Source organism: Zasmidium cellare (genome assembly GCF_010093935.1).
Source record: "Zasmidium cellare ATCC 36951 unplaced genomic scaffold M409scaffold_32, whole genome shotgun sequence".
Taxonomy (NCBI): domain Eukaryota; kingdom Fungi; phylum Ascomycota; class Dothideomycetes; order Mycosphaerellales; family Mycosphaerellaceae; genus Zasmidium; species Zasmidium cellare.
The window spans coordinates 217845-229818 of record NW_022986976.1 but is presented as its reverse complement, the minus strand read 5'-3'; the positions used below and the strand labels follow the sequence as shown (position 1 = coordinate 229818).

The 11974-nt window shown below is 55.2% G+C and overlaps 6 protein-coding genes across 6 annotated transcripts; 4 read left to right on the top strand and 2 right to left on the bottom strand.

Moving 5' to 3' along the window:
* Positions 1 to 24: 24 nt before the first annotated feature.
* M409DRAFT_26536 (uncharacterized protein) lies at positions 25 to 1119 on the top strand (the record flags this gene model as incomplete). Its single annotated transcript, XM_033808153.1, has 1 exon — positions 25 to 1119. One exon carries the CDS (start codon positions 25 to 27, stop codon positions 1117 to 1119), a length of 1095 nt encoding a protein of 364 aa, XP_033663979.1.
* Positions 1120 to 1377: 258 nt separating this feature from the next.
* Positions 1378 to 3362, bottom strand: M409DRAFT_26535 (uncharacterized protein; the record flags this gene model as incomplete). The annotated part of the gene is made up of 4 exons (XM_033808152.1): positions 1378 to 1450; positions 1514 to 2551; positions 2603 to 3054; positions 3114 to 3362. 4 exons carry the CDS (start codon positions 3360 to 3362, stop codon positions 1378 to 1380), a joined length of 1812 nt encoding a protein of 603 aa, XP_033663978.1.
* Positions 3363 to 3868: 506 nt separating this feature from the next.
* On the top strand, positions 3869 to 4594 carry M409DRAFT_57762 (uncharacterized protein; the record flags this gene model as incomplete). Its single annotated transcript, XM_033813724.1, has 1 exon — positions 3869 to 4594. The coding sequence occupies one exon, from the start codon at positions 3869 to 3871 to the stop codon at positions 4592 to 4594; it is 726 nt and encodes a 241-aa protein (XP_033663977.1).
* A 1050-nt stretch (positions 4595 to 5644) lies between these two features.
* On the bottom strand, positions 5645 to 6147 carry M409DRAFT_68717 (uncharacterized protein; the record flags this gene model as incomplete). The annotated part of the gene is made up of 2 exons (XM_033817960.1): positions 5645 to 5960; positions 6023 to 6147. The coding sequence occupies 2 exons, from the start codon at positions 6145 to 6147 to the stop codon at positions 5645 to 5647; spliced, it is 441 nt and encodes a 146-aa protein (XP_033663976.1).
* A 1234-nt stretch (positions 6148 to 7381) lies between these two features.
* On the top strand, positions 7382 to 8275 carry M409DRAFT_26532 (uncharacterized protein; the record flags this gene model as incomplete). Its single annotated transcript, XM_033808151.1, has 1 exon — positions 7382 to 8275. One exon carries the CDS (start codon positions 7382 to 7384, stop codon positions 8273 to 8275), a length of 894 nt encoding a protein of 297 aa, XP_033663975.1.
* Positions 8276 to 9729: 1454 nt separating this feature from the next.
* M409DRAFT_57759 (uncharacterized protein) lies at positions 9730 to 11516 on the top strand (the record flags this gene model as incomplete). The annotated part of the gene is made up of 2 exons (XM_033813723.1): positions 9730 to 9747; positions 9807 to 11516. 2 exons carry the CDS (start codon positions 9730 to 9732, stop codon positions 11514 to 11516), a joined length of 1728 nt encoding a protein of 575 aa, XP_033663974.1.
* Between the last annotated feature and the right edge of the window lie 458 nt (positions 11517 to 11974).

The following is an 11974-nucleotide window of genomic DNA, read 5'->3' as shown; positions in this document are numbered from 1 at the left end:
TGACAAGCTCATCCTACATCGACAATGTGGCGTGCACAGCAATTCCTGAACACCTGTCTTTGCATTATCTCATCAACATGTTCAGTGAATAGCTACCATATCCCTTTTCATGGCAATTGTCCAACCCAACTCGTCTACGAATATCCATCCGACGGCACCTGGTTCGAGAACATCGCCGTCCGCTCCAATGGCGACTTACTCCTCACATCTCTCAACCACCCAGCAGGTCTCAGCACGCTCTCTCCATTTGGAAACAGCCCTCCTAAACAAATCGTCACATCGGCAGACCTAGGCTATCTAAACAGCACGCTTGGGATCACCGAGACGGAGGAAGATATTTTCTACCTCGTTGCTGCGAATTACAGTCTCGCGGAACGGACTGTCGGGACGCAATCCGGAACGAATGCTTTGTTTCGTGCGCAATTCGGAGGCTATGGAGACAATCGACCGGAAGTCCGGCTGGTGAAGCAGTTTGGGAATGAAGTACGCTCTCTGAATGGATTGACGAAGTTCAACGACACTCTCCTCCTCGCCGCCGACTCCGTCCTGGGGGCCATATGGGCGATCGACGTACCCTCCGGCGAGTACTACAAACTCGTAGAAGACGATCTACTGGCGGCTCCAGATCCTGAATCCCCCGGCTTCAAAGAAGGCATCAACGGAGTCCGCTTCTCACCACACAAATTTGGAAAAGGCGGAGTGGCATACTTCACCAATAGCCAGAAATACCTCTTCGGCAAGATCGAACTCGATGGAAACGCCCACGTCCTCGGTCCAGCCGAATGGATCGCCAACAGCATCGCTGAGAGAGGCGTCAAAGCAAAACTAGACGATTTTGCTCTGGACGCTCATGGAAACGCCTGGATCGCCACGGAAGCTGGGAACAGCGTGCAGCTTGTGACGACGAGGCAGGGCCAGGTGAAGGTCGTAGCTGGGGACGTGAATAGCACGGAGATCGGGGAGCCCACGTCGACGGCTTTTGGACGGACAGAGAGGGATCGTGGGGTTTTGTATGTGGCTACGTCGGGTGGGTTGGCGTTTCCGGTTTGGAAGGATGGGAGAGAGGAGAGGGTTGGGGCGCAGGTTGTTGCTTTGGATACTGATAGATGTGGGCGATAGGGAGAGTGTCCGTGTGTACAGTATGGTTATGTGTTCAAAGCGATTAGAGGTATTATGGTTTAGGATCTAAGTGGTGTTATTATAAGGCAGAAGTCCTATAAATGTTTTGCTCAAGAGTACTTTTAGGTATAGCTACAACAGCGGGAGCAGCTCCAAACGAGCAGGCTCCAAGACTGGACTTTTCTTTGTTGCCTCCTATAGCCTTTCGACTGGGCCACCTAATTGCAGGCCCTTGATTAAGCCGCATGCTCAGCAGTATCATTGTACGTCCGAAGACTTATACATCAGTTTCTGCGGAAATGCACCTTCGGGGAAGATCGAGCCCTGGCTTCTGTGCTGCGGTCAGGACTTGTGCGCGCTAGTGATCATAGAGGGACGCATGATTAATACTTACGGCGAGCCGAGTTCGCCCAACGTGAACTGGTAATCCTTCAACGTGAGCTCCTGATCCCCGGGTGCAGCCCACTGGCAGCCGATCAGGCGTGCGACACGGCCATGACCATCCTCGGTCGAGACGTGTGCGGCCATGAAACGTGCCGCCTCGGGGACATCGTTGCAAGTGAGCGGTCGATCTGGCGGAAACCCGTTCATCGTCCTCGCGGCGGTTTCCTCCTCGTCTACGATGCGCTCCATCACGGCGGCCAAGAAGTCGCTGTCGACCAGGCTTTCTTGAATGTGGAGTCGACTCGGGATGAGGAGCGCTCGTCTCCGAGTCCGTGTGTCCCGGCTTCGCATGGCGATGCCGAACAATGGGAGAAGAATCTCTTGACTCAACGCAAATGCGCGCAGAGGTCCGCCGGCGCGTGGTGCGTTGAGGTAGTCTGAATCCTGAAATGCTCCTTTGAGGTATTCTTCGATCCGGCTTAGCATGTAGGGGTAGTACTTGTCAAAGCGGTCGCCCACAGTCTCAGTTCGATCCAACCATGTAGATGAGGTAAGCCACAGCTCGAAGAATTGGACATCCAGCAGCAAACGGAATTGATGATCCGGATGTTCTGAGGTTGCCGGTATACAGGCAAGGGCCGAAGACCACGCAGCCACGGATCGCTCAAGGGCTCGGATGTGTTGTTCTAGCCTGGGGTTTTCGCCCAGGTTCACTAGCCGTGAGGAAGCTGAAACAAGGCATCTCAGCTGCTTGCCATCCAGAGTGCTAACGTCCCTCGAAGTCCTAAGCTCTTCTTCAGCTAAGTGAAGAAGCTCTCCACGGGCACAGTAAATTGCGCTGGTAAGAACATCCAGATGGAGCTGAGCATCGTTGAGGCTTGCAAATACTTTAGGAGTAGGGCAAGGGTCACTTGCAGAGGCTCTGCCAAGGGAAGCCAACAGGATCGGCTGGTCTTGACCGAACATGGAAGCGGCAACACCTTCAAGCTTGATGTAGACCTTCGACAGCCGGTCCAGCGTGGATCGCGGGTCGGCCTTCAGTATCAATCTGTGCCTAGATCAACCTTGTCCGCGTCGCATACTAGTAGGTAAGACGCACCTTCTCTGATTCCGATCTGTGGGCATCGGGCCGTACAAGTGTTCATAAAGAATCCTAAGCCCGGTCTGTAAATGTTGGATAGCAAGAGAATTGTTCCCGTTGAGAAGTTCTACACAGATAAACATTAAGCACGCCAATAGGACCAGCTCAACGGATTTGCGACTTCCCTGTTGCTGACTAGAACGAATCTGTTGCTGGACATGGCCTACGGCACGGGAGTAGCGTTCCATGGCGAACTGAAACTGCTCGGGGGCATAGGTCCTCATAAGCAAATTCGTCGACCTGGTGGTACGCGCCTGGTGCAAGGAGCCGACAGCAACGATGGCACACATTAAGGCTGGCTCGGCGAGGCTTAGCTGCAGGGCAATCATTTCCCACGTAGTGTCTGTGCCGCCCAATCCTGGAGGGGAATACGAAGTCTGCTCGCGGAAGAAGTGGAATGCTTGACGCTCCTGGAGGATTATGAGTGTCCCTGTTCAACAGATCACGGCATGAACGAGTCGTTGCTCACCTTTGGGGACAAGCCGCTGGGCAGGACCGCCAAAGGCCGCGGGACATGTTTCCACCTCACGATGTCACTTTCGTTGCATCGAGGCGACAGCTTTCTATACGGCTGAGCTTGGTCCCTGGAAAGAAATGGTAGACCGATCTCGTAGCCCAAGCAGTCACGCCCGGTAGATGTGCATCTCTCGCAAGCAGGTCGTTCTTCGTCGCATTTGATTCGCCGGATCCTAGTCGCGCAAGTCATTCTCGAGGCCATTGCCGCGTGGCGTCGTACTGCGATCCTCACCTGCAAGTCCTGCAGCCGGTTCTGGTCTTGCTATGGGGTGAATTAGACGACGTTGTCCGATTGTTCCGACTTGGCCGGGACTTACACGTGCTTCACTCGTTTGCGTTCACTTGGAACTGTCATGGCGGGATCAGGCGGCCTGCCTTGGCTGGAGTCATCAGACCGAGACGCGGGTGTCCGTTCGAGCCTCCCATTATATGGACATGCATTTCTTGCAGGTCATGTCGTTCCAAGGCTGTGACCTTCAGCCGCAGAAGATTGGAGGGACGTACGATTCGCTCGTTCGCTCATGGTCCAATCAGATGCGTTAAACTTTGACCTCACGTCTTTGTCAGAATCCGCGCTGAGCTGAAGTCCCTGGTCAGACTACAAGACCGGTTACTCGTGCCTGAGGCAGAAACCCAAAAGCCTATCCCCATCCAGCCACTCACTCCAACTTCACGTTCCTCTTTCTCTCCAAAACACAAACCCCAACCATGTCAACCACAACATCCAGAAAACGCAGACGCACATATACACAAGCTCAAGAACCCACCAAACACACCCTCTTCACACAATGGAGTCTCGACCGCGGCGTGCAGATCCACAACGTCCAGCCCGCCATCTTCCCCGGCCGCGGCGTAGGCCTCATAACAACGACCAAAATCAAAAAAGACTCTCGAATCCTCTTCGTGCCCGAAAAAGCCATGTTCAAACCGGACGCGACGGTCTTCGGAAAGTCCCAATCGAAGACGTGGACGCAGAAAGCCTCGCCACAGGTCCAGCTCGCGATGAGCATCATGCGGGAATGTCGAAAGCCGGAATCGCAATACCATAAATGGAAAGCGACGTGGCCGACGGCTGAGGAACTCCTCCCTACGCTCCCGCTGTTCTGGTCTAAGACGTTACAATCTCACCTCCCGCCTTCTCTGCATCAACCCCTCGAACGACAACGATCAGACTACGAGAAAGACCTCGCCACCGCACGCTCGTTCGCGAGAGAAGCGGGGTTGGAGTGGGAAGACGACGATTTCAAGTATTACTGGAGTATTGTCAATTCGCGGAGTTTCCACTTCAAACCGCCCGGGGCCAGGCCAGGGTTTATGGTGTTGTGTCCGTTTGTTGATTATATGAACCATGGGCCTAGTGGGACGGGGGTGTTGGTGAGGCAGACGCCGAGGGGGTATGAGGTTGATGCTGATAGGGATTATGGTATGTGTTGAGGAGTTCTCTTTCCGTCTCGTGTTTCTGTTGGTCTGCGGTTTCCTTGGTTTCGACCTCTCCTTTCTGTTCCTCTACATATGCCAGAAGAACAAAACCCGGCGACTGCTCTCAAGCGCCATGTAAAGCATCCCCGACTACCAGAGGTGACCCTCCTCACCACCAACCCTCACCACACCAAGCACCACGCACCACCCCTGCCAAGCCCCGTCCCTTCGCTGACCGATCCTCGACTCCCCAGACCCCGGCCAGGAAATCCTCGCCACCTACGGCGCGCACCCCAACGACAAACTCCTAATCCACTATGGCTTCACGCTCCCCACAACCCCACCTCACCCCACTGACGACGACATCCGCCTCGACGCCCTCCTCCTCCCCGCCATGTCCCCCTCCACGACCTCGGCCTTGCAAGACGTCGGTTTCCTCGGCGGATACGCCCTCCTCCCGGCCACGAACGAGTTGTGTTTCAAGACGCAGGTGGCGGTTCGGGCGGTGCTGTTGACGGCGAATGAGTGGGAGTATTTTATTGCGAATGGGGAGGATCTGAGTGGGGATCAGAGTGAGAGGGTGCGGGAGTGGGTTTTGGTGCGGTTGAGGGGGTTTAGGGAGTTGGCTGAGGAGAAGATTGCGGAGTTGGAGGGGTTGGAGGGGTTGGAGGGGTTGGAGGAGGGGAAGGAGGATGCGGAGGCGGTGAGGGTGTTGGTAGGGCGGTGGAGGCAGATTTTGGAGGCGATTGAGCGGTATGAGGAAAGTGGGAGGTGACAGTTGAAGGGGTTCGGACGACTCGAGGGATGGGGGTGTCCTTCGTCTGTCAGCGACTCTGATCGCTCTGCGTCGTGTTTTGTGGGATCTGTGCCTGGTCCACTGTGCCAGGCTCTGTACATATCGTACAACGGCACGTCGCACGCGTGCTTCCTCTTATCGCACGCTTACCCCACCGCACACTGGGTATATCAGACTCTTCCCCGGACGCATCTTCTTCTCTCAACCCTTCCCCCCTCCCTTTCCCACTCGCTTTCCCCCAACACCTCCAATCCATCCCGTCTCCCTCCTCAATCCTCCCTCAACAAATCATCCAAATCATCCTCATCCCACCCTCCCCTCCTCACAACCTTCACACCCCCCTTCCCATCCCCACCCCCACCAGCCGCCTCCTCATTCTGCTTCGCGACCGCCGCCAAAATCTCCTTCAACTGCTCCTCCGTGACCCTCGCCCGTAACTGCCCGCTCCGCGCCAGCATAATCAGGCGGTTCTCCACGTCTTCGGCGCGTTGCGCGTTGACCATCCTGATGCGGCCGAGGCGGTCCGAGGAGGAGGGTTCGAGGATTTGGGCGAGGATCGAGGTGCGGGCTTCGGATTCGCGTTGTCTGGATAGGAAAAAGAGTTAGTCTGGTGGGTTTAGGGGAGTGGAAGGGAGGGTGTGTGTTACTTTTGCTCGTCTTGTTGGCTTCCTCCACTTCCACCACCGCCCGGGGAGGCGTTCCCGCCGCCTTGAGTCTGCTGCAGCTGTTGCAGACGGGCGTGCCGGATGGCTTCGAGGTCGCTGTCCGACATTTTGCGTTTCTGTGTTTATGGTGTTTGTTGTGCTTTCGTAGACCGAAAGTTTAGATGTCACGTGTGGTTGATGTTTTGGAATTTGCCCCGCAGCGGAATGGGGTCCGGGGATGATGGGCGAGGGGCAGTTGAAGATTGAGGTGAGATGAGATTTTGCTGCGAGATGATGTTGATTGCCGCATGTCTGCGCAGGACCTACATGTGATTGTTAGACGTCTGCATGGGCTACTACCAAGGTCGTGTTCGACATCTTGTTGTCTCGCGTGCGACTTCGGCTTCAAACAAGTCAACGTCCTTCACCTCAACGAGCAAGTCTAATGAGCGTCTAGAATATGTCTCTGAAAACGAATTCGCCAAGCAATGCTCAATGCAATTGAAATCGATATCTCTAATAAGTTCCATCTCGATCAAACAACCCCGACGACCAACAACGTCGTCAATCGATCGTGTAGACGGCACGGCAATATAGCGGCTCGAGAAGAGTCACACTTGCCGTCATACTTCCCGGGCAAAGCACCTCATGCAATCGCGAAAGCAACAAAGGTCCGCGGACGGGCGAGGGGATGAAAGAGTGTGGCTTGCCTCGGAGATCGAAGCTGTACCCGTACCGAGCGTGGAATGTTTCCTGCTTTGTTTCGTTTCTCCTGCTGGGCGGTGCCTGAGGCGTCGAAAATTCCAGACCAATTCCAGCCCACTTGATTCGCCTCTCTGTAATCACAACTCGACCAGCACATTCACTCTGATTTCGCATCAGTGTCTTATATACGATCCTGATAGCAAATACCACCCGTTTCCAGACTCGATTTCCATGTGGTGAAAGGATGACGGCGTGCAAATTCGGATTCTGGCGTTTCTCACGCTGTGATTGGCTGGAGGGTCCAGAACAATGGGGCCCTAGCGAGCACGCAATTCTTCTGGATTTGTGAGCATCGGCGGCGAAGACGAAGAATGGCGTGCTCGCTCGTGGGCGCGGGCGAGCCCCTCTGGCTTTGGCAGCAGTGAGGCCAGTCCGTAAGTATGACACTCTCCGATCCTCCTACGATCCATCTCGAGTGCAAGAACACCGACTCTTGCTTGAACACCGCTGCTCTTTCTCCGTTTCATCGCCTGAGATACACCCATCGAAGCCTGCTCTTGTCGAGACGTTTTCAGAGGGAATCCCACAGGCAGCATCCGCCCGTGCGAAAAGGAAACAAGGAAACCAACTCACCTCCAACCCACCTCTTCCACAACCATGTCCTACCGCCAACGGTCCAACTCCACGGACCGCGAGTCTGGCTATGCCAGTGGTAGCAGCACTGCCTCTCTCGCCGAAGTGTACTTCACGCGCCCTCATCTCAAACACATCAACTCGCAACTCGCCAAACTCTCGCCGCAAGATGTCCTCAAATGGTGCATCACATCTCTTCCCAACCTCTTCCAGACTTCCGCATTCGGCCTGACGGGCCTCGCTGTCATGGATATGATCTCGAAACTCGACTTTCCGCTAAAGTCCGATATTGAAATGATCTTCTTGGACACCTTGTACCACTTCCCGCAGACGCTTGACTTGGTGCAGAGGGTCAAGGACAAGTACCCACACCTCAAGATCCACACGTACAAGCCTGAGGGTTGCGAGACGACGGAGCAATTCGAGGCGAAGCACGGCGAAAGGCTGTGGGAGAACAACGAGGAGTTGTACGACTATGTTGCGAAGGTCGAGCCGGCACAGCGTGCGTATCGAGAACTCGGCGTCCAGGCTGTCTTGACTGGTCGTCGTCGGACGCAGGGCGGCGCTCGGGGCTCGCTCGATATTGTTGAGATTGACGACGCCGGCTTGATCAAGGTGAACCCGCTTGCCAACTGGTCTTTCAAGGATGTGCAGGCGTATATCCAAGAGAATGAGGTCCCCACGAATGACCTGCTCGACCAAGGATACCGATCTGTTGGTGACTGGCACTCGACCCAGCCAGTGACGGACAGCGAAGACGAGCGTGCCGGACGCTGGAAAGGTCGCCAGAAGACCGAGTGCGGTATCCACAACAAGCGAAGCCGATACGCTCAGTACTTGCAGGAGCAAGAAGAGAAGCGGCAACAGGAGTTGAGCGAGGCGATCAACGCTGGGTTGAATATTGACTCGGCGGCGTAGTCGTCGAAGGGTGTCTGTTGTGTCGACTTTGAGGGCGTGGACTTGAATGAGGATGACTTTGATGATGAGTGGATGGAAAGACCTGAAGTTAGCATGGCGTTAGGTATCTTGGAGAGCGTCTCGAGACCGCTGGTGCTGCTTTTGCACCCAGCCATAACAAAAGCATTCACCTGCTGATATAGAGAGATAGACTCCAATGAGAGTTTGAACATGATCATACTTGCGTCCGATTTCAAAGACTTGCTCTTGGGTGAGGAAGATGGTGCCAGTGCTGAAGGCCTGTCGCTCGTATCTTTTCGAGACTCGTCGCTTTCATGTCACCTGAAAGCTGGCTTCAGCTTGAGATGTCGACGGACGCATCCATACACCACTCAGCTTTGTGGCCGATGCGAATATATGTCGAAAAGACAGTGTGTAGACGAGGCGATAAGCGAAATCAGGTGGAAGAGGTGGGAGAGAGGTGAGGGTAGATGCGGTATATGGTACTTTGCTGGGCGAAGGAAGGCCCGACAGAGGCGACGACCCGAAATCCGATCGCCCGGATTCAGCATCAACACACAGCAACATGCAGCCTGGCCCAATAGGAGGAATTGATTACACTGCTGTGCAGGCCATGTGGACGGCGGCGACGGTTAGTGGTCGTCATGCTGGATGTATAACGCTGCAGAGGATCGCAGGGCAGTAGTCTTTTTTCCCAACATGCGCTCTTGACGACCAACTATCATCCCACGCCTACCACTTATCTGCAATGCGTGGAGGTGTTATCACTCTGCGACGTGAGGACGACGTGGACTCTTGTTTCGAATTGCAAGGCACGGCCATTTGACTGAGGCAGTGGAAATTGGGAGTGTACGCAATGGAGACGGCTGCAACGTACAACGCCTTTCCTGCCGCGGTATACCCGTTGCTTTGCTCGACTCGAGCAGTTGAACATCAGAACGAGAAGTTCTTGGCCTGATGAGGCTGGTGTTGACCATGGCGTGGTTAGGATGGCATTCCAAGGAGTAGACTCTCAATGAGCCGTCAGACGTTGACCTCCAGGTTGAAGAGGGATTCTGGGACTTGTTTTCGATTGAAGACAGGCGTCGTAGATCAATCCCTGCCAAGCGACGTGTTTGCGTCGCAGTGTTGCGCGGTTCCCTACGAGGCCGATAAACATTGAAACTGTTCATCAGGTCCGTGTCGCTTCTCCTGACTCTGGTCGTTGTTGCCCTTTCTTCCCACAACAAATAACGCCATTCTCTGCTGGAATTGCTGAATTCCAGTCCAAGTCCTCCTCTCGAAAACTCAGTCGGTACGTCACGACGCCTTCCGGATTGGCATGCATGCATGCATTGCAGTGGGGCTGACTATACTTTTCTTACACGTGCAGACCGAAAAGTTAAACAACAAGACACCACAAACAGCACGCAAGGAACCTCTTCGTGCGGCAACACCCCATACAAATCCTCACAATGGCCAACCCACCACACGTGCGTCCTGCCCCTCTCTATACGAGCCGTTGCCCCAACTAATACCACCTTCACCACAGGGAGGTCAACTCAAGGACCTGATCGCCCGCGATGCACCCCGCCGTCAGCAACTGTCCGCCGAAGCTGAGACGCTGCCCGCCATTGTCCTGCAGGACCGCCAGCTGTGCGACCTCGAACTCATCCTCAACGGCGGCTTCTCCCCTCTCGAGGGTTTCATGAGCGAGAAGGACTACAATGGCGTCGTCGAGAACAACCGCCTCGCCGACGGCAACCTCTTCTCCATGCCCATCTGCCTCGACCTCTCCAAGGAGGACATTGAGCGCCTTGGTGTCAAGCCTGGTGCTCGCATCACCCTGCAAGATTCGCGCGATGACCGCTACTTGGGTATAATCAACGTGGAAGATGTGTACAAGCCAAACAAGGAGAAGGAGGCCAAGGAGGTGTTTGGTGGTGACCCAGAGCATCCAGCGGTGAAATACCTCTTCAACCAGACCAACGAGTACTACGTCGGAGGCAAGATTGACGCCATCGACCGCCTCATGCACTACGACTACGTTGGTCTGCGATACACGCCCGCAGAGCTGCGTCTGCACTTCGACAAGCTTGGCTGGTCCAAGGTCGTGGCTTTCCAGACCCGCAACCCAATGCACCGCGCTCATCGTGAGCTGACTGTGCGCGCTGCTCGTCAGAGACAGGCCAACGTCCTCATCCACCCTGTCGTGGGTATGACCAAGCCAGGTGACATTGACCACTTCACTCGTGTTCGTGTCTACCAGGCCCTCCTCCCCAGATACCCCAACGGCATGGCTGTCTTGGGTCTCTTGCCTTTGGCTATGCGTATGGGTGGTCCTCGCGAGGCCATCTGGCATGCTATTATCCGTAAGAACCACGGTGCTACCCACTTCATCGTTGGCCGTGACCACGCTGGTCCCGGCAAGAACAGCAAGGGTGTGGACTTCTACGGACCATACGACGCCCAGTATGCCGTGGAGAAGTACAGAGACGAGCTCGGCATTGAGGTCGTGCCATTCCAGCAGATGACCTACCTCCCCGACACCGACGAGTACCGACCAAAGGACGAGGTTCCGAAGGAGGTCAAGACTCTCGACATCTCAGGCACTGAGCTTCGTCGCCGTCTGCGAACTGGAGGTGACATTCCAGAGTGGTTCTCTTACCCCGAGGTTGTCAGAGTCCTTCGGGAATCGCATCCACCACGCAACAAGCAGGGTTTCACCATCTTCCTTACCGGTTACACCAACTCTGGCAAGGACGCCATCGCCCGCGCTCTCAACGTCACCCTTAACCAGCAAGGTGGCCGATCTGTCTCCCTCCTCCTCGGTGAGACCGTCCGCTCAGAACTCTCCTCAGAGCTTGGCTTCTCTCGCGAGGACCGCGATATCAACATCCAACGCATCGGCTTCGTCGCCAGCGAGCTCACCCGTGCTGGTGCCGCTGTCATTGCCGCACCCATCGCCCCCTTCACCAACTCCCGCAAAGCCGCCCGCGAGATCGTCGAGAAGCACGGCTCCTTCTACCTCATCCACGTCGCCACGCCCCTCGAGTACGCTGAGAAGACCGACAAGCGCGGCATCTACGCCAAGGCTCGTCGTGGCGAGATCAAGGGCTTCACGGGTGTGGATGATCCTTATGAGGCTCCCAAGGACAAGGAGGCGGATCTCGTTGTGGATCTGAGCAAGGACAATGTGCGCACCGCGGTGCACCAGATTGTGCTCTTGCTTGAGGCGGAGGGTCTGCTTGACCAGCTTTAGAGGTGGAGAGTGGAGGGTCGATGATACTGATACCAGTAGATGTAACACAAGACGCATGGCATGGCCTAGAAGGGCTATAGAACTTGTGAGATAGACGGGAAAGGAAGGCGACTTTGGTTCCTCTTGTGCAAGAACGGATTTCGTCCGTGTCGGTTTCGATTCCATTGCAACAACGAGGTTCGAGTTCTGCTTCGTGCCATGGCGAACTTGTGTCTGTGCCTGAGGCCACCAGCTTCACGACGCTTGTCGCAAGCGTCATGCAGATGGCAACCTTCTGCCGTTTCAGCACAGCACACACCTACCTGATTCGACGCCACCGGACGGCATGCGAGCAAGTGATGGCCCTTGGCCATAGCTACCTGCCTTGATTCCAGCGCATAACATGTCGAAGCCTCTTGTCCCGAGCACTTGTTACTTACCCGCTCAGCTATTGTTATTGCACGATTCTCAATGGCAAT